At 44.7% G+C, this 22,882-nt stretch overlaps 1 protein-coding gene across 1 annotated transcript in view; it reads left to right on the top strand.

Annotated features, from left to right (window-relative positions):
• The window catches only part of LOC311245896 (carboxypeptidase Q-like), a 52,657-nt gene that overhangs the window by 22,837 nt on the left and 6,938 nt on the right, over window positions 1–22,882 (top strand). Inside the window, 3 exon segments of the mRNA XM_084335921.1 lie at window positions 137–169; window positions 14,769–14,880; window positions 17,820–17,911. Of these exon segments, the coding sequence (XP_084192047.1) occupies window positions 137–169; window positions 14,769–14,880; window positions 17,820–17,911 (237 nt within the window).

Here is a 22,882-nt window from a genome sequence, read left to right on the forward strand (position 1 = left end):
GCATCCTGAGCAGGTACTACTGGGGTTTGTAGTTCTTTATGGAGGGCTGGAAGCATCCTGAGCAGGTACTACTTGGGTTTGTAGTTCTTTATGGAGGGCTGGAAGCATCCTGAGCAGGTACTACTGGGGTTTGTAGTTCTTTATGGAGGGCTGGAAGCATCCTGAGCAGGTACTACTGGGGTTTGTAGTTCTTTATGGAGGGCTGGAAGCATCCTGAGCGTGTGTAGACTTTAACCAACACACTTGCCGTTCCACGTTCGGGTTCCGCGATCTGATTGGCCACGCGTTTAGTTAGCTGGATAAACCATTGGCCACACCCTCGCAGAGAAATGCCAGCTCGCTTCCTGAAATAATTCTCACAGTCTGACCAGATCCCATTATACCATTCTGAATTATGTTCTTGTGCTTCGTTTTTCTAGAGGGGGCTTTTGAAATGTAAAATAATAGACCTAAATGCTGATACAAAATTTACTTTGTCCTAAATAATGCACGTTATATATACGGCGCTCGCGGGGTATGATGGAGGGCTGATTCTCTGTTGGAGCAGCACATATCAAACATTTGCAGTAATAATTTATTGAACACAGTAATGACAGGTTCACCATAGTGACAGCAGATATTTTTTTTATCTTTTCTCTCTCCCTCCCTCCATCTAATATCTCCCTTTTCACCTCCTTCCTTGTCTCTTCTCTTCTCTTCTCTTCTCTTCTCTTCTCTTCTCTTCTCTTCTCTTCTCTTCTCTTCTCTCTTCTCTTCTCTTTCATCTTCTCTTCTCTTCTCTTCTCTTCTCTTCTCTTCTCTTCTATTCTCTTCTCGATTCTCTCTTTTCTTCTCTTCTCTTCTCTTCTCTTCTATTCTATTCTCTTCTCGATTCTCTATTCTCTTCTCCTCTCCTCTCCTCTTCTCTTCTCTTCTCTTCTCTTCTCTTCTCTTCTCTTCTCTTCTCTTCTCTACTCTCTCTTCTCTTCTCTTCTATTCTCCTCTCTTATCTTCTCTTCTCTACTCTCTTCTCCTCTCCTCTCTTATCTTCTCTTCTCCTCTCCTCTCTTCTCTTCTCTTCTCTTCTCTTCTCTTCTCTCTCTTCTCGATTCTCTCTTTTCTTCTCTTCTCTTCTCTTCTCTTCTATTCTATTCTCGATCTCTCTCTCTTCTCCTCTCCTCTTCTCTTCTCTTCTCTCTCTTTTCTCTTCTCCTTCTCTTCTCTTCTCTTCTCTTCTCTTCTCTTCTCTTCTCTTCTATTCTCTTCTCTTCTCTCTCTACTCTCTCTTCTCTTCTCTTCTATTCTCCTCTCTTCTCTTCTCTTCTCTTCTCTACTCTCTTCTCTTCTCCTCTCCTCTCTTCTCTTCTCTTCTCTTCTCTTCTCGATTCTCTCTTTTCTTCTCTTCTCTTCTCTTCTCTTCTCTTCTCTTCTCTTCTCTTCTCTTCTCTTCTCTTCTCTTCTCTTCTCTTCTCCTGCCATTAACCTATAGCAGTAACTTGGAGTAAGACATACATAATGTTGTACCGCTGACTACACACATTCCCACGTGTGTGTTTATGATGCAATCTTCCCAGAGAAGTTCAACTGGAAATGGTGAGCCATCACAACTTGATTTGGTTTCTAAGACAACAAAGAAAAGAAAAGAAATGGTCATGTTCTCAGGTCGGCGTCCAGTGCTCACAGGGACGTATATTTCTGTGATGGTAAGATTTCCTTTTGCAAAGGAAAAGACGTTCTCCAGGGGTTTTCCTGTTGACCAATCACATCATCTTAACCACATACACATCCTGTGCCCGCCCGCGTACAATATCAAGGTCTTTAACTTTAATTGAATTGAATGAAACAGGCTAGTCAGAGGCACTTGATCTGAAAATCAACAGAAAAATTGAGAGTGAATGAATTAATGAATGAATCGATGAAGTCTTATCATGAGTGTTCAGGGAGGTTACAGCATTCCTTCCTAGTAAGAAATCAAGTCAAATTAAAGGAGAAATTAACTGAAATCTAGTTGTCACTATTATTATTTTAGTTAACAGGAACTCATTCACGGCCAATCATGTAATATTACGCGGTTGCGCGTCGTGCGCCAAAAACTTAATATTACGTTTTTAGATGGTTTTTTCTTTTATTCGATTTTTACATCAATATTACACTCACCGGACCTATATGTTACCGCTGAAAGCCATACTGAGACGCCAAAAGTGCAGTACCGCCCAGATCCTGCTAGGTGGCAGTATCGCCCACCCTTTGAAACCCTGTTTCCAGACTGTGTGTCACATCTAATGTCCTCCGGGCGGAGAATTTTGGTCCAGGCAAGTCTTAACGCTTCACCGATCACATTGGAACGCGTCCATGGCCCCTCGATGCTGGTGTTGTGCCGGATTATGGTCGCTGACCCGACCCGATGGACACCAATACTGGAAATCGCGATCAGACAATTTGAATATTTGTTTTGGAATACCCCCGATCAAAGGTAAGGACTATCTGACCGTCAATTCCACCTGATCCTACAATGATTTCATATCGATCCAGCTGATCAGCGTGTGTGGTGTTCAAAACGAATGCCGTCGATGACGATCAGAGCATCAAAAACGACCCCCCCCCCCCCCTTTGATGCATTCATGATGAAACATAATACCTATTATATACATTTGATTTGGAAATAGCAGCGTGTCCAGGCGAGAAACGCCAACGACTTTAGCAAATTCACATAGCGCCCCTATAACTCAGCTTTTCAGGAATTAGCCCGGATCACTCCGAAACTATACAATATTCACCACGGGATAACGTGTGAACGTATACATCAATAAATTAACAATTTTTTGCATGTTCAACGGGAGATAGTGACTGTCAAATGACCATAGTATTGTCTCCATAGCTATAATAGAGAATATAGTTATAGCTCTGCAAACATAGTGACGCACAGTGAAAATAGGCTATGGAAAGCTGGCGCATTAGCTACAGGGATAAGGGTAATGGCTGGCGCTGAAAGTGTTAAAGCGGTACTTCACCAGAAAAACAATGCTGATTTATTTTGCACGTAATCTCACACACGTCCATGAGCTCTAAACAATTTGGCACACATTAATTTTGTTAGACAGTTATTGAGAGCAAATTAGTTTGAATATGGCCACCAGTGATGTCATCGGGACATTGATTGAATCCTTGTGTTGTGTTAATTACAGCTCAATGAAATGATAAGGTAGCAGCAAGGTAGCAAATTATAAGTGCTCTTTGAAAAATCATGAAATGATAAGGTAGCAGTAGCATAAGACAAGGCATTGCTATTTTTTCATCTACATCATTTCCTGGAACTGTAATTAACACAACATAAGGAATCAATGTCCCCAATGGCGCTCCACTTGCTCTTTGTAAAGTCTACAGACGACAGTGTAGAGCTGTTTAGTTTAGTTTAGTTTATTCGGATCCCCATTAGCCATTGCCACAGGCATAGGCTACTATTACTGGGGTCCACACAAATCAATACAATACAATAAAATCAATACAATACAATCAATCAATACAATACAATAAAACAATACAATACGTAAGGGATAATGTATAGCTACGAGGTCATTGTCGCAAAATAATTGACCGACATGGAGTTTAGAACACCGAGGCGCAGCACGGGACGTCCAGGTTGGAGGTGTACTGGAGCGGTGGTCCTGGGCACAGAGAGAAAAAGAATAAGGTACATCAACGAGGACAGGGTTGCAAGGCTTTAGGTTCGTCGTCGTACCTAGGTAGCTAGTTGAACACTCCGACGAGGGTAGGACAGGATCTGCAGGTTGAAGTACCATCTCGTTGATGAGGGGATGAGTCACAGCCGTGTGTTGATTGACGAGCTGGCAGCGTGTGAATCAGGGGAACGGATGCTGCCCATATAAGGGTGTGAGAGGATAAGGGGTGAGTGAGGCATCCGCCGTGAATGTGGGGGAGGAGGAGGAGGAGTGAAGAAGGCTCTCGCCGTGATTATCACAATGTATGTCACATATGTTATGATGAATTGAAAATGGGGGACCCTGATGTAAACCAAGATGAAAGTGTTTCTCTGGTCTGCATCCCCTTAACAATTGTGTGTATCGAGCTGTACTGTATTGTACCCATTCTGCAATCTGTTAATAACATTTTCAATCAATCAATCAATCAATCAATCAATCAATCAATCAAGGTGCCCTTGAGCAAGGTACTGAACCCTCCCGATTGCTCCAGTGGAGCTGCTTGGTGGCCAACTGTGGTTGTACTGGTGTGTTTGAGTGTGAAGCAGGGCATGGGTGAAAAAGAGCATTCATAACAACAAGGACAAAAACAACCTAAAGTTTAGGATTCAGAGTTAAATTGATATTTGTGCATCATTCAAGTCAAGTCAAGTCAAGAGTTTTAATTGTCACGGCATACAAGTATACAATGAAATGCGGGTGGTCTTGCCCGCAACGATGTGCAATACAGTGTTACAACATATAATAGAATCCAATAAGAAAACAACATTGTGCAATAAACAGGTAACAGGTAACATGGTGTGACATCTCGGTATCTGTACATAGTTATTTACAGAGCATATATGACATGCTAGGTAGCTTTGGTAGTGCAATACACTGTTCCTGTTATTCTAATTTAAAGTGGCCTTTCCTTTTGGCCATAAGTGTGCGGCATGAGTGTGTGCCCGCTCATGTTAAAGTGTTAAGTGGCTGCTAGTGTGTGAGCGTGCACAGCGTGCGTGTCGTTCTTTTTGTGATCTGTGTATTTGTACCCAGATCTGATTTATACTTTAAAAAGAAAAGTAGGATTTCATTTAATATATAGTATTGTTGAACTGTGTGAAGTCTGTGATTTCAACACTGCATGTGAGTCATGTTGTGTGTGTGTGTGTGTGTGTGTGTGTGTGTGTGTGTGTGTGTGTGTGTGTGTGTGTGTGTGTGTGTGTGTGTGTGTGTGTGTGTGTGTGTGTGTGTGTGTGTGTGTGTGTGTGTGTGTGTGTGTGTGTGTGTGTGTGTGTGTGTGTGTGTGTGTGTGTGTGTGTGTGTGTGTGTGTGTGTGTGTGTGTGTAGGTTTGTTGTGTTGCCCCGAGCGTGGGAGTGTTTTATGGTTGTTAGGGAAGTGTGTGTGTGTGTGCATGGCTATGTGAGTGGGCATGCGTGCGTGTGATGTGAGTAGGCCCATGTCCTGTGTCCTGCCTGTGAGTCATCCAATCATGCGGCAGAGAAGGCTCCATCTGTCATCCGATTGGCTGACAGGATAACCGGTGTCATCAACTGAAGATGCTGAGCTAAACTCTGTTCTGTCTGGACTTCTCTGGCTAAATAAGGAAAAGTGATAGATTGATTGGTTGATTGAACATTTTATTAACAGATTGCAGAATGGGTACAATACAGTACGGCTCAATACACACAATTGTTAAGGGGATGCAGACCAGAGAAAGACTTTCGTCTTGTTTACATCAGGGTCCCATTTTCAATTCATAATTACATTTATGACATACACAACATACAGATATACAGATATATATACCATGACATTTATGACATACAGATATACAGTACTGTTATATTTATGACATACAAGTTATGCAAAAAGTTATGCAAAAATATGCAATACTGTTTAACAGAGATCCTAACAGAAAATATATACATTCGAGGGGGAGGAAACTTAGGAGGGGGTTGTGTGGGTGGGTGGGTGTTGGTTTGGACATTTACGGGGGCCAGTCTAGAATTGCAGCCTCCCGTAGGTGCTCTTTGAGAGTGGTTTTGAAGGTGGGTAGGGATTCACATTTTCTTACGGCTGTGGGTAGGGCGTTCCACATTGATGTGGCATAATTGCGAAACGTGTTTAGTCCCTTGTTTGAGCCGAATCTGGGTTGAACATGATTTGTGGAACTCCCTCTGGTGTTGTGGTCGTGGTATTCACTGACCTTTGGGAAGTATTTCGACATGTACATGGGTACCTTAGTGGTGTAGTGTATCTTGTAGACCAGGTTGCAAGTTGCTGTACTCTGTCGTCTACTTTAAGCCATCCCAGGTTGTCAAAATGGGCAGGGGTGAGGTGGGTTTTAGGAGTAAGGTCAAGCAGTAGTCTGACCAGTTTGTTTTGTGATGTTTGTAATCTTGTTTTTAGTGCCTTTGAGGTGCTTTGGTACCATGAGGTGCACGCATAGTCGTAGTACCCTTGAATGAGTGCTCCTGTTAGAGTCTTCAGGGTATTCTTATTTACCAGAGAGGAGATCCGGTACAAGAATCTTGTTCGTTGGTTGCCTTTTTTTTATTATATTGGTTATAGCAGGGCTGAGTCGTCCGCAAACAGGAACAAGTTGCAGTCACAAGCTGATGACATGTCATTTGCATAAATTAGGAACAGTAACAGTCCTAGTATGCTTCCTTGTGGAACACCGCAGCTCACTGGGAGGGGGGGGGGGATAGTGTACCGTTTACCTCCACCATCTGTTCTCCCCCCTCCAGGTAGGATTGCATTTAGCTCACTGATGAACTATCAAAACCAATTGCTTTTAGCTTGTCAATCAGAATGGAGTGATTGACAGTGTCGAAAGTCTTTTGGAGGTCCAGCATGACCATGCCGTCCACCTCGTGTTTGATGTGGTCGTTCAAATAGAGAAGGCATGTGTCAGTGGAGTGGGATGTTCTGAAGCTAGATTGGAATTTGTAGATTAGCTTTTTTTTTCACAAGGTACTTTTCAACCTGTTTGTAGATGGGGAGAGAGAGAGAGAGAGAGAGAGAGAGAGAGAGAGAGAGAGAGAGAGAGAGAGAGGCTCAATGGCTGCCATATACTGGCACCAGGCACACTACACAATGGCTCAAAGACTCTGGAGACGGATTGATATCAGCCAATTAACTCATTCAGCGCCAGGGATTAGCCTTGTCCCGTTTTAGCTATGCCACGCTTTAAATATAGGGGTGCGTTACCTTGTTTGTAGAGCTATATCTATATTCTATATTTATAGCTATGGAGACAATACTATAGTAATTTGACAGTGACTTTCTTCCGTCGAAAAAAGAGATAATTTTTTCATGCGTTATCCCGTGGTGAATATAAGTATAGTTTAGGAGTGATCCGGGGCCATTCATGAAACGCTGAGTTATAGGGCGCTACGTGAATTCTACTATAAGAGTTGGCGTTTCTTGCCTGGACATGCTACTATTTCCAAATCAAATGTATATAATAGGTATTATGTTTCATCATGAATGCATGAAAGGGGGGGGGGGGGGGGGGGGGGGGTCGTTTTTTATGCTTTGATGGCCAGTAACGGCATTCATGTTGAACACTACAGACGCTGATCAGCTGGATCGATATGAAAACATTGTTGGATCAAGCTGAAATTGATGTCAGATAGTCCTTACCTTTGGTCGGGGGTATTCCAAAAAGAATATGCCAATTGTCTGATCGCGATTTCCAGTATTGGTGTCCATCTGGTCCCGGACATAATTTGGCACAACTTATGGATTGAGTGTGCCAGATGCGTTTCGAAGTGGTCGGATGAAGCGATTTACTCGGCTCCGTCTAAATTTCGCGCCCGGAGGGATTTAAATGTAGCACATGGTCTGGAACAGGGTTTACTGCACTCTCGATACTGCCACCTAGCCGGATCTGGCAGGTACTGCACCCTCGGGGTCCCAGTATGCCTTTTAACACTTGGGTGCCAAAAACGACTTAAGTCGTTTCTGGGTAGTTTTTCCTTTTTTTCGATATTTGTTTCGATATTTGCCTGTTGGTACCATAGGGAATGAGTCTGAGGTCGCCATGGTGCAATACCGGCCGCATCCCGCAGACGGCGGTATCGAGCACCCTTTGTAACCTTGTATCTTGGCCTGTGTAATGGCCAAACGTCGCCGGTATCATGTTTCCTTGTCGGGCGAGGGCAGCCGTTCTCCTGGTTCCATTGAAGCGCGTCAAATATCCCAGATCCATATGTTGTGGTGGATTATGCCATGGGCCAAATGGACATTGGATGTACCAGATGGCGATCAAACAATTGGAATATTATTTTTGGAATACTCCCGATCACAGGTAAGAACGATCTGACGTACATTTTAGCTTGATCCTGCAATGCTTTTATACCGATCGGGCTGATAAGCGTTTTTAGTGTTCAATACGAATGCCGTTACTGACAGTCAAATAATCAGAAACGACCCCCCCCCCCTTTCATGCATTCATGATGGGACATAATACCTATGACTTAGATCTGATTTCGGAATAATAGCGTGTACAGGCAAGAAATGGCAACATCTATAGTGGAATTGACGTATAGGGCTATAACTCAGCATTTCATGAATTACCCTAGGCCGCTCTAAAACCATACTTATATTCACCACGGTATAACACGGGAATGTATGGATGGAAACATTTATTCTTTCTCACATATTGAACGATAGATAGGTGATGTCAAATGGGCCATAGTATTGTATCCATAGCTATAATATAGAATATAGTTATAGCTCTAGAAACAAGATGACGGATCCCTATCTATCTAGCGGTGGCGTTGCTACAGAGGGCTGCGTCTAATGGCTGGCACTGAAAGTGTTAACGGCAACATACAGGTCCGTGACATTGAATAGAATATTAAAATCGGACCAAATAACGTTCAGCGCATGGCGCCCAATAACGAGTAAACTCGCTGTTGGCAGGGAATGAGTTAAGGGGGATAAATTGACAGACAGAAAGACTATTATATTTTTGGATCTTTCCATGATGTGTATTACTTTTTTACTCCAGGGGTAGGTGTTTACAGTTCACAAAACGCACGGTTCGGTTCATATCACGGCTTTGGGGTCACGGTTTTTCGGTTCTGGGTATATCTATTATGACTCTGGTGTAGTTACAAATGAGTAGCCTTCCGCTGCAAGTGCGTCCCTCTGTGTGGCCTAGAAGTTGGTGTGTTGTTGGATTATACTTTGACATGTCTGCCTCGTGTCTGCTCACGATTGAGAATTTAGGCATGCCTTGTTGCTGAAGTGACTTATGAGGAAAGTGGAGCTCGACGTTACGCACTGCAATAACAAATCATCCACAACAACTTTGGTTTTGTCTCAATCAGCGTAAATATTTTGGTTGCTCTTGAATCTCCTGAATCTCTCACACTGACCAGAGCCATAACTTTAAATATATTGACGCTCGCACATGGGCAATTCTCGCTTACAGTCGCTGCTATCACTATCATAGACTAAACTACATTTGTAATGTTAATGCCATTACATGTGGCTATGAAGTGTGACATGTATGCTCTTCCACAGACACACACACACGCACAGACACACACACACACACACACACACACACACACACACACACACACACACACACACAGACACACACACACACACACACACACACACACACACACACACACACACACACACACACACACACACACACACACACACACACACACGAAAGTAGGGGGGGTGTACTGCCTTGCTCAAGGGCACCTCAACACTAGCTCCTCATTCATGTCACTCAGATATCCCAAGCCAGTCCGGGGATTCAAACTGACAACCTTCGCCTTGCTCTAACCATTAGAATACCTTTTCCCCCCCTCTCTCTCCCTCTCTCTCTCTCTCTCTCTCTACCTCTCTCTCTGTCCTCCTCTCTCTGTGTAACCCTCTGAATCATCACATCTGGAAGGGTTTAGGTGCAGACTGCTCCCACGTGCCCAGGCTCTGTCATATTATTTGGGCATGGGAAGACCAGATGGGCCTATATTTCCCTTTATGTGGTCAGTCAGCACATGGAACTTCTAGTAAAAATAGGATCTTGTGTTTGGCCATCTTGGCCTATATTCAGCATTGTCAAATATTGTGGTTTTACAAAACAGAATGAGGAAGTGGAAGTAATAGATCAGCCAATCAGGAAGTCAGGATTATGAGTCACAGAGTCACAACGGCATAAGAATCGGGCCTTCTTCTAGGGTCCTAGCTTGTTCCACTTTTTCATTTTGTAAGTGAAATATGAAGAAGGCTGAAGCAGAACATGAAAGTATGTCAACGAGACCGCTGTACCTGGACAATCTAACAATGTAGGCAATGCTTTGAAGCCACAGTGGCAATCAAGCGATCGAGAAAATTCACCTGGGTTGAGGCGAATAAACATTCTACCTGAACACGGAACATGTTCGCCACGTCGGGAAAACATCCAATGAAAGACCATATTTCTTCTTCTTTCCGAAGCAAGATGAAGACAGAAGTGCAGGCATGTTCTGATGATGCATGAACCAACGCTTGTGACAGGGAGCCGTTGTAACAGGCCAGGGGTTATGTCATTATTATAATTTTTTTTTTTTTTTGATCTTTTTCCCCCTCCTTTTTCCTCCGTTTTTCTCCCCTCCCAATGTTAGTCGTTATGCCAATTCCCAATCCCCTTCCTGGTCGCTGCGCACCTACCCCCAACAGTCGGTCTGGGAGGTTGGAGACTATCACGTGCTTCCTCCGACACATGTGTAGCCAATCAACCGCTTCTTTTCACCTGGCAGCGCGGACTCTCACTGAGAGGGTGTAACGTGTGGAAGGATCACACTACCCCCCTTAGATCCTATCCTCGCTGAGCAGGCGCCCCGACCGAACTGTAGGAGTCGCTGTTTACAACGACCCGGACCCACCCCGCCAGCTTCTCCCACCCTCTAATACAGCCAATTGTATTAGTGTGAACGGCCAGCCAAGCTGGTATAGCAATGCTGAGAGCTGGGCTCGAACCCAGCATCTCCTGCACTAGTGGCGAGCGCCTTGCCCACTACACCACCTAGCCGCCCCCGGGGTTATGTCATTTTCACATTATTAGGTTTAGGTGGGTGTATCCTCTTGAATGGTAATAAAAAGGTGGTAAACTGAGTTTATCCTTCTCTCAACTTCATCTGAAAGTTGACCAATCAGCGATCTGAAATATCAGCTACCAAGAACTTCAAAATGAGGGAATTGATCATCCAATCAGTAGGCCAGGATTAAAATAAAAGCGCTGGTGTCAGCTGTCGCTTTTTTCAACTAGCCCCTTATAGCAACAGGAGATGAATCGCATGGCATGTGACCTCATTTCCTGCGATGGGTAGATTTTTGTGTCCATGTGTGGTGGTATGATGTATTCAGTTAGTCATGTTCTTGACTTATTGTTATGTTGTCTTCTTGACTTGTTTAAAGAAGACCTGTACGGCCCATGGGGACATTAACGTGTGTTGTCGGGCCCTATAAATAAATTTGATTTGATTTGATTTGATTTGAGTCATTGGCTGTATTTATCTTGTCAGAACCAACTCATGTGTCATGTGAGTCGGTGTCTGATCTTCTGGACCGTCCAATCGGCTTCCTCCCAGTGTACTGACTGGTGTCAGGCTGTCCTTCCACTGTACCAGGGACTGTAGAGTAACTGTGAAGCTCTTGTATCTCCTTACCAAGATTACCAGTGAGTATTGGTTAGCTCGTGCTGTAGAACATGGGTTCCCAAACTTTTCAGGCCAGGACCCAGAAAATAAGGCGTCAGAGAGCCGCGGCCCAATGCACATCGTCAGGCTTTTTTTATTTTATTTTTTGCCATGCGCCCGATTTTTTAAGCCAAATATCACTTCAATCCTATTAAGTTAGTTCAAGTTAGTTATTCATTTATATGTGCTATTTATGAGAGGGCTACTGTAACTTGTTGCAAAATAATAATGATAATAATAATAGCCTCATTAAAATACTATTGTTGCTTCGGTTGTTTTCAGCGTTTTATGTGCATAATCTGTTATTTAGTTTGAAATGTTCGTTGAAATAAGTAGATTTTTCGTTTTTGTTTATTTATTAAGTTAATATAAAACCATATAGTCACATTTTAGAATACAATAGAATAGAATTTTAGAATACAACTAGAAACACTGTCCTGGCCTGCTTCTAAGTTCAGTGGCCTGACACTTCTTTTTTTTTGGAAATCATCTCGCGGCCCACCCGTGGCTGCTCGCGGCCCACCTTTTGGGTTGCGACCCCGACTTTGGGAACCACTGCTGTAGAACACTGGTCCCAGGTCAGCTCCCAGGTCACATCAGGGTCTTCTCTGGACAGTGTGAAATATTTAACATACTGTACTGTGTATATCGTCCTGCCTTAAGTGATTATTACGTAAAGAGATGTATTTCCCAGCTGTGTTGAAGAAGGCAATTTATGGTGTGTGATTTACACATCCCAGGCAGCTCCCCCCCTCTCTCTCTCTCTGTGTGTGTGTGTGTGTGTGTGCGTGCGTGCATGGGTGCTTGTGTAATTTAAAAAAAAAAAATTCTACTTTTTCTCCTCCTGTTTTTCTGTATTTTCCTCCCATCCCAATTTAGTCGTTATGCCAATTCCCCCCTCCCCTTCCTGGTCGTTGCTCGCATGTGCCACCCACTGGTCGGTCTAGAGGGAGCCCTGAAGTCTATCAGATGCTTCCTCCGAGACATAGGAGACAGCCAGCAGCCTCTTTTCACCTGGCAGCGAGGACTCTCATTGGTGAGGTGTAACGTGTGGGAGGGTCACACTACCCTCGCCATCTCCCTCCCTCGCTGTGCAGGCGCCCCGACCGACCTGTAGGAGTCGCTGTTTACAACGACCAGAATACCTCCCCACCGGCTTCCCTCCCGCTGACTCTGCCAATCGAGCCAGTATGACGGCCGGCCAAGCCGGAGGCACCGCTGACAGCCGGATTCGATACCAGTGTCTCTTGCGGTGGTGACGAGCGCTTAGTCCGGCAGCTGATGCTGCTGAATGAGAGAGAGAGAGAGAGAGAGAGAGAGAGAGAGAGAGAGAGAGAGAGAGAGAGAGTGTCTGTCTGGGTGGCGCTCGTCACCAACGCAAGAGACATCGGGTTCGACTCTGGCTGTCTGCGTTGCTTCCGGCTTGGGCCGGCCGTCATACTAACTCAATTGGCAGAGTTAGCGGGTGGAAGTCGATGGGTGGTAATCTGGACGTTGTGGACAGCGACTCCTACAGGTCGGTTGGGGACACCTACACAGCAGAGACAGGAAATGGCGGGGGTAGTGTGAGCCTCCCACACGTTACACCTCGCCAATGAGAGTCCGCGCTGGCAGGTGAAAAGATGTGACAGGCTGCCTCCTCGTGTACCGGAGGGGACATGTGATGCAAGGCTTCTATCCTCCCTACAACCGGCCAGTGGGGGGCATATGCGAGCAACGTTCAAGACAGGGAGGGGTAGGGGTGGCTGATTGGCGCAGTGGGCAAGGCGCTCGCCTCTAACGCAGGAGACGCTGGGTTCGAGTCCAGCTCTCGGCGTTGCAACCGGCTTGGCCGGTCGTTCATACTAACACAATTGGCAGTATTAGGGGGTGGGAAAGCTGGCGGGTGGGGATTTGACGTTGTGGACAGTGACTCCTACAGGTCGGTTTGGTGACGCCGGTGCGACGGAAGCAGAAAGTATTGGGGGCAGCGTGAGCCTCCCACGCGTTACTCCTCGCCACTAGGAGTTCGAGCTGCTGCGGTGAAAAGATGCGACAGGCTGCCTCCTCGTGTACCGGAGGGGACACGTGATGCAAGGCTTCTGTCCTCACTACAGCCGACCAGTGGGAGGCATAGTCTAGCAATGTTCAAGACAGGGGAGGGAAGAATTGGATATATGAAATTGGGATGGGAGAAAAAATTTAAAATGGGGAGAAAAAGTGGATAAAAAAAAAAAAATGTGTCTGTCTCTTTCTGTCTCCGTCTTTTCTATGAATCTCTATTGTAAACTGTTTACAGCTAATATAAATATTAGTGCTGTCAATAGATTAACAATTTTTTACTAATTAATCTCAAAATGTTCTGTAATTAATCTAGATTAATCTAGATTAAAAATAGCATTTTTCTACATAAAACCGAAGCTTGTAACAGATATTTACTTGAGTAAAATCATGGAATTCAACACAAAGAAAGTATATTTAGATTCAAAGACTATTTTAATAGCTTTCTTTGAATACAGTTTCTCTCCTGTGAAATACAAATGTTCAACAACCATCAACATTGACTCAGCTAGACCTCTCTCTTATATCCGCGGCGCTAAGATTGAAGATTTTTCACTCCATAGATGAATCTAGATTCATTTATTTGAATGCTTTAATAAATTTAAATTAATCTCCAGAGTTAAAGCATACATTTGTACAGCCCTAATAAATATTAAATATTGCTGATCTATAATGTTATGCTATCTATAATGAGAGCTGTAATGTCCCACATACTCTCTCCATGTCTCTTTATCTCATAATTCTCTCTTTATCTCATATGTCTCTCTCTCTCTCTCTCTCTCTCTCTCTCTCTCTCTCTCTCTCTCTCTCTCTCTCTCTCTATATATATATTTCCCTGTTGCTTGCTCTCTCTCTCTCTCTCTCTCTCTCTCTCTCTCTCTCTCTCTCTCTCTCTCTCTCTCTCTCTCTCTCTATATATATATATAATTCTCTGTTGCTATCTCTCTCTCTCTCTCTCTCTATATATATATATATATATATATATATATATATATATATATATATATATATATATATATATATATATATATATATATATATATTTCTCTGTTGCTTGCTCTCTCTCTATATATATATATATAATTCTTTCTATTTCTCTCTCTATATATATGTATTTCTCTGTCACTATCTCTCAATGTATTTCTCTATTTCTCTCTCTCTCTCTCTCTCTCTCTCTCTATATATATATATATATTTATCTGTCACTATCTCTTTCTCTATTCTCTCTCTCTATCCCTCTTTCTCTCTCTGTATCTCTCTACCTCTCTCTCTCTATATATGTCTTTCTCTCTATATATACTGTATATATATATATTTTGTATCTCTCTCTCTCAGGTTGTGTTATTGAGTGGTCATCTGGACAGTTGGGATGTGGGTCAGGGTGCCATGGATGACGGTGGTGGAGCCATCATCTCATGGGAAGCCCTGTCAATCATAAAGGACCTGGGTAACACACAACAAAACGCACACACACACACACACACACTCACACTCACACACACACACACCCATACACACACACACACACACACACACACACACACACACACACACACACACACACACACACACACACACACACACACACACACACACACACACACACACACACACACACACACACACACACACACACACACACACACACACACACACACACACACACACACACACACACACACACACACACACACACACGCTGCTGGCCCAGATGGTATAACAGGATGCATACTTAAGTCCTGTGCCAACCAACTAGCCCCTGTGTTCACCGCCATATTTAATCAATCCCTGGCGGAGTCAGTGGTCCCTGCCTGCTTCAAGATGTCTACCATCATCCCTGTACCAAAGAAACCCTCCCCAACATGTCTCAATGACTACAGACCGGTGGCACTCACCTCTGTGGCCATGAAATGTTTCGAGAGGCTGGTCAAGGATCACATTTGTGCCTCCCTCCCCAGTGATATGGACCCCATGCAATTTGCATACAGGCCAAACAGGTCCACTGACGATGCGGTCTCCCAAGTATTGCACAGCACCCTCTCTCACCTTGACCGCCAGAAGGGGGGCTATGTGAGACTGTTGTTCATTGACTACAGCTCAGCGTTCAACACCATAGTCCCCACCAGACTGGTGGACAAGCTGATCGAGCTGGGTCTGAGCTCCGCTCTGAGCGCCTGGATACTGGACTTTCTGAGCGAAAGGCCCCAGGCGGTCAGGGTGGGGGGTCAGACCTCCAACACCATCACCCTGAGCATCGGGTCCCCCCAGGGCTGTGTTCTGAGCCCCCTGCTGTACTCACTATACACACACGACTGTGTGGCCAAGTTCAGCTCCAACTCCATAGTGAAGTTTGCGGACGACACAGTGGTGGTGGGGCTGATCTCGGACAACGACGAGAAGGCCTACCGGGAGGAGGTTGAGGTACTGGAACGCTGGTGCCAGGACAACAGCCTGCTCCTGAACATTGGTAAAACCAAGGAGCTGATCGTGGATTATAGGAGAGGACAGCAGGAGACACACACACCACTGAGGATAAACGGGGCTACCGTGGACAGGGTGAGCAGCTTTAAGTACCTGGGGGTCCACATCTCAGAGGATCTGACATGGTCAACACACATAGACTCAGTCGTAAAAAAGGCGAAGCAGCGCCTCTACCACGTCTCTCTCTCTCTCTCTCTCTCTCTCTCTCTCTCTCTCTCTCTCTCTCTCTCACACACACACACAGACACACACACACACACATTCCATGCAAACACACATACACACACACACACACACACACACACACACACACACACACACACACACACACACACACACACACACACACACACACACACACACACACACACACACACACACACACACACACACACACACACACACACACACACACACACACACACACACACACACACACACACACGCTGCTGGCCCAGATGGTATAACAGGATGCATACTTAAGTCCTGTGCCAACCAACTAGCCCCTGTGTTCACCGCCATATTTAATCAATCCCTGGCGGAGTCAGTGGTCCCTGCCTGCTTCAAGATGTCTACCATCATCCCTGTACCAAAGAAACCCTCCCCAACATGTCTCAATGACTACAGACCGGTGGCACTCACCTCTGTGGCCATGAAATGTTTCGAGAGGCTGGTCAAGGATCACATTTGTGCCTCCCTCCCCAGTGATATGGACCCCATGCAATTTGCATACAGGCCAAACAGGTCCACTGACGATGCGGTCTCCCAAGTATTGCACAGCACCCTCTCTCACCTTGACCGCCAGAAGGGGGGCTATGTGAGACTGTTGTTCATTGACTACAGCTCAGCGTTCAACACCATAGTCCCCACCAGACTGGTGGACAAGCTGATTGAGCTGGGTCTGAGCTCCGCTCTGAGCGCCTGGATACTGGACTTTCTGAGCGAAAGGCCCCAGGCGGTCAGGGTGGGGGGTCAGACCTCCAACACCATCACCCTGAGCATCGGGTCCCCCCAGGGCTGTGTTCTGAGCCCCCTGCTGTACTCACTATACACACACGACTGTGTGGCCAAGTTCAGCTCCAACTCCATAGTGAAGTTTGCGGACGACACAGTGGTGGTGGGGCTGATCTCGGACAACGACGAGAAGGCCTACCGGGAGGAGGTTGAGGTACTGGAACGCTGGTGCCAGGACAACAGCCTGCTCCTGAACATTGGTAAAACCAAGGAGCTGATCGTGGATTATAGGAGAGGACAGCAGGAGACACACACACCACTGAGGATAAACGGGGCTACCGTGGACAGGGTGAGCAGCTTTAAGTACCTGGGGGTCCACATCTCAGAGGATCTGACATGGACAACACACATAGACTCAGTCGTAAAAAAGGGCGAAGCAGCGCCTCTACCACGTCTCTCTCTCTCTCTCTCTCTCTCTCTCTCTCTCTCTCTCTCTCTCACACACACACACACAGACACACACACACACACATTCCATGCAAACACACACACACACACACACACACACACACACACACACACACACACACACACACACACACACACACGTGTGCATTAGTCATACAAATTAGTATATCCTGACCCATTAGTCATACATTCACGAAGTCTGCTGTGAATATTGCTGTGGATATTGAATATCTCCCCTAGAGGGAGAAACCAGATGATTCTACCCAGTAAAATGTAAAGAAGTGTCAGATTGTTGGGCCTTGGGGAGGTCTGTTACTCCCACAGTGTATTCTGTAAATGTGCACGTGCATCTCTGTTCATCTGACTGTGTGTTATTTAAGCTGTGTTCTGTGTGTGTGTGTGTGTGTGTGTGTGTGTGTGTGTGTGTGTGTGTGTGTGTGTGTGTGTGTATGTGTGTGTGTGCGTGTGTGTGTGTGTGTGTAGGTCTGCGCCCCAGGAGGACCCTCAGGACAGTGTTATGGACAGCAGAGGAACAGGGAGGGGTGGGGGCTCAACAGTATTATAATCTACATAAGGTACACCTAAATATTACTGCTATTATTATTACTACTACTACTGCTACTGTTTTTACTAAGCTGTAGCATCTGTATGGATGGTATGGAGCTAGCTAGTTAGTTAACCTGTAGCATCTGTATGGATGGTATGGAGCTAGCTAGTTAGCTAACCTGTAGCATCTGTATGGATGGTATGGAGCTAGCTAGTTAGCTAACCTGTAGCATCTGTATGGATGGTATGGAGCTAGCTAGTTAGCTAACCTGTAGCATCTGTGTGGATGGTATGGAGCTAGCTAGTTAGTTAACCTGTAGCATCTGTATGGATGGTATGGAGCTAGTTAGTTAGCTAACCTGTAGCATCTGTATGGATGGTATGGAGCTAGCTAGTTAGCTAACCTGTAGCATCTGTATGGATGGTATGGAGCTAGCTAGTTAGCTAACCTGTAGCATCTGTATGGATGGTATGGAGCTAGCTAGTTAGCTAACCTGTAGCATCTGTGTGGATGGTATGGAGCTAGCTAGTTAGTTAACCTGTAGCATCTGTATGGATGGTATGGAGCTAGTTAGTTAGCTAACCTGTAGCATCTGTATGGATGGTATGGAGCTAGCTAGTTAGCTAACCTGTAGCATCTGTGTGGATGGTATGGAGCTAGTTAGTTAGCTAACCTGTAGCATCTGTGTGGAGCTAGCTAGTTAGCTAACCTGTAGCATCTGTGTGGAGCTAGCTAGTTAGTTAACCTGTAGCATCTGTGTGGAGCTAGCTAGTTAGTTAACCTGTAGCATCTGTATGGAGCTAGCTAGTTAGTTAACCTGTAGCATCTGTGTGGAGCTAGCTAGTTAGTTAACCTGTAGCATCTGTGTGGAGCTAGCTAGTTAGTTAACCTGTAGCATCTGTGTGGAGCTAGCTAGTTAGTTAACCTGTAGCATCTGTGTGGATGGTATGGAGCTAGTTAGTTAGCTAACCTGTAGCATCTGTATGGATGGTATGGAGCTAGCTAGTTAGTTAACCTGTAGCATCTGTGTGGATGGTATGGAGCTAGCTAGTTAGCTAACCTGTAGCATCTGTATGGATGGTATGGAGCTAGCTAGTTAGTTAACCTGTAGCATCTGTGTGGATGGTATGGAGCTAGCTAGTTAGCTAACCTGTAGCATCTGTATGGATGGTATGGAGCTAGCTAGTTAGTTAACCTGTAGCATCTGTGTGGATGGTATGGAGCTAGCTAGTTAGCTAACCTGTAGCATCTGTATGGATGGTATGGAGCTAGCTAGTTAGCTAACCTGTAGCATCTGTGTGGATGGTATGGAGCTAGCTAGTTAGCTAACCTGTAGCATCTGTATGGATGGTATGGAGCTAGCTAGTTAGCTAACCTGTAGCATCTGTATGGATGGTATGGAGCTAGCTAGTTAGCTAACCTGTAGCATCTGTATGGATGGTATGGAGCTAGCTAGTTAGCTAACCTGTAGCATCTGTGTGGATGGTATGGAGCTAGCTAGTTAGCTAACCTGTAGCATCTGTATGGATGGTATGGAGCTAGCTAGTTAGCTAACCTGTAGCATCTGTATGGATGGTATGGAGCTAGCTAGTTAGTTAACCTGTAGCATCTGTGTGGATGGTATGGAGCTAGCTAGTTAGCTAACCTGTAGCATCTGTATGGATGGTATGGAGCTAGCTAGTTAGCTAACCTGTAGCATCTGTGGGGGTCATCCCTATGTTCCCCGGGTTCTATGTTCCCCGGGTTCTATGTTCCCCGTTTTTTTTTAAGGGTTCTATGTTCCCCCATCCGCAAAAGGGTTCTATGTTCCCCGGGTTCTATGTTCCCCCTATGTTATGTTCCCCGGTAGCCACATAGGGTTCTATGTTCCCCGGGTTCTATGTTCCCCCGGTAGCGAGTGGAGATAGTGACTTATTATGTTTCCCCAAGCCGATTCCAAAGATAGTCACTTTTATAGATAATTCATTTGTATCTCAACGGAGTCACGGATCTAGTCGGGCCACGTAGCATTATGACGACAAAAATCGAATACAATAAAGAGTGTAAAGCAAATAATTTAAAACAACAAAGTTTAGCCTATTAAATCGTTTTTATAAGCGTTAGTTTTTATTTGCTGGATAATTCATTTGTATCTCAGCGGAGTCACGGATCTAGTCGGGCCATGTAGCATTATGACGACAAAAATCGAATCCAATAAACGAGTGTAAAATAAAGAATTTTAAACGAAGTTTAGCCTATTAAATCATTTTATAAGCGTTAGTTTATTTGCGGTCTGTGTGAGAAGCATCCATCTGCAGAACAACAGCCCAGCTCTCTCTGTCCCCACGCTGTCAGGCCGTCACAGGCCCGCTCAGCAGCGCCACCCACCCAATGGCTGAATTGCCAATGGCTGAATTGGAGTATTGTACTGTGCGGGATTGATTGATTGATTGATTGAAAACTTTATTAACAGATTGCAGAATGGGTACAGTACAGTTTCGTCTTGTTTACATCAGGGTCCCCCATTTTCAATTCATAATGACATTTATGACATACTCAATGCAGTACTGTTACATTTGTGACATACAGTAAATATATACAAGGGGGAGGGAACTACATTTATGATGAATTGAAAATGGGGGACCCTGATGTAAACAAGACGGAAGTCTTTCTCTGGTCTGCATCCCCTTAACAATTGTGTGTATTGAGCTGTACTGTACCCATTCTGCAATCTGTTAAATAAAGTTTAAATAAACGCATCGCGGATCTGCCCGCAGGAACGCCCTACCCAAAGCTGTAAAGGAATGTGAATCACTACCCACTTTCAAAAACACTCAAAGAACACCCACGGGAGACTGCAATTCGAAACTGGCCCCCACAAATGTCCTAACCCAGTTGTACAGTAAATGACCAAGTATGGCTTTGCCAGTATTCCACTGTACAGTGTCCCCCACCCACCCCCTACTCAACCCCCCCCCCCCCCCCCCCCCCCCCCCCCCCCCCCCACCCCACCCCACCCACCCCACCTCCCCCACCCCCACCCAACCCCCACCCCACCCTACCCACCTACCCTCCTCCAATGTACAGTTTCTACGTCAAATGTATATACACTCTTTTCTGGACACTTTGTATCACAAACAGTACTGTATTTGCAAATCTGGTATGTCATAAATGTATAGATGTAGCAGTACTGTCTATCTGTATGTCATATGATGAATTGAAAATGGGGGACCCTGATGTAAACAAGACGAAAGTTTTTCTCTGGTCTGCATCCCCTTAACAATTGTATGTATTGAGCTGTACTGTACTGTACCCATTCTGCAATCTGTTAATAAAGTTTTTTAATATTATAAGTTAAGACTGTAGTATGGAGAAGATGTTGGTCTAGCCATGACCATGTTATTATATCTTTATATTAATATTTATATATATATATACCACGAGTAAACTCTGGATCAGTTTTTCTTTTATTCGCTATTTCCATTCATAATTCATCCTGCTGTAGGACACTCTGTCTGAGACCGCGGAAGAAACTCACTGACAATCGACAATGTTATTAGATCCATAGCTATAATATTTAATATAGTTTTAGCAGTTGCAAACACCGGCATTATCCCATTGAACAAAGCGCTGGCACAAACGGCCATACGCCATCTGGCGATCATTGAGTTAAGACTGTAGTGTGGACCGGACAATGTTTTGACAGTTTCTGGATCAAACCAACCGTCTCCAGCTGTACAGCTGCACCGTCGCCAAGAAAAGGGCTTTACAAGGTTTTTCAAAAGACCATTTTTTATGCCATTTCTGTTTCTTTGGACAGTTTACAACGGAGAGGGAAAGAGAGCGGATTACATGCAACAGAAATGATTCATGCTCAGAAATGTGAGACTGGTGCGGCCGGGTAGCACAGCGGACTAAACGTCTGTCTACCACCACAGAGTTGTAAACAGCGACTCCTACAGTTCGGTCGGGGCGCCTGCACTGCACAGCAAGGGAAGGATCTGGGGGAGGTAGTGTGACCCTTCCACACGTTACACTCCCCCAGTGAGAGTCCGCGCTGCCAGGTGGAAAGAAGCGGTGGGCTGGCTACACATGTGTCGGAGGAAGCATGTGATAGTCTCCGCCCTCCCAGACCGACGGTAGGGGGTAGAGTGCGCAACGACCAGGAAGGGGATTGGGAATTGGCATAACGACTAACATTGGGAGGGGAGAAAAACAGAAAAGGAGGGGGGGAAAGATAATAAAAAGAAATTAATAATTGAGACTTTAGTTAGTACTTGAAGAGGTTTTGGTCTGAAGGAAAACACATGGTTCTCTGTCAGCTGTCAACGTTTGTCCAATCTGTGTGGAAATAGGCATAGTTCAAGAACACAATGATGCTCGTCCATACAGCTCAATGGACAATGGATCTTATATGTGAATGTTAGGTTTGATGGTTTGCCAGGCGGAAGGAGAACAAGTTGGAGAGTAGTTAAAGGAGAAGTATTATTTATCTTTTCAAGAATTTATTTGACTTCCTTGAATTGTTCCACATGCTTTAATTTTTTTTTTTTACAAATCTAAATCAAATTGATTTATTTTCCAGCACATCTTTCTTCCCTTGTTGCATTGTTCATTTCAATACCTGTAATAGTACAGTAGTCCACACGCACACGTGAGCATTCAGTTAAGTTGGAATATGACTGTAATACAAACAGTTCAGTTTGTCAGGTACATGCAACACAGATTACAGTGTTTGCATCCGTCTGCTTGAGAAAATACCATGTTCTGCAATAAAAATTATTAAAGTGAGATGAACAGACTGAACTTTATTTGATTAGATAAAACATGTTGACAAAGTTTTACTTTGCAGTTGAAAAAAGGTAATAAATCGCAATATATCGCAATATTAATATCGCAATACTCAGCATATCGCAATATATTTAGTATCGCAATACTATCGTATCGTGACTCAAGTATCGTGATAGTATCGTATCGTGAGGCCTCTGGTGATTCCCACCCCTACTGGCTACCCCACGCC

The sequence above is a fragment of the Notolepis coatsorum genome (assembly GCF_963971535.1).
Source record: "Notolepis coatsorum genome assembly, chromosome: 19".
Classification (NCBI taxonomy): Eukaryota; Metazoa; Chordata; class Actinopteri; order Aulopiformes; family Paralepididae; genus Notolepis; species Notolepis coatsorum.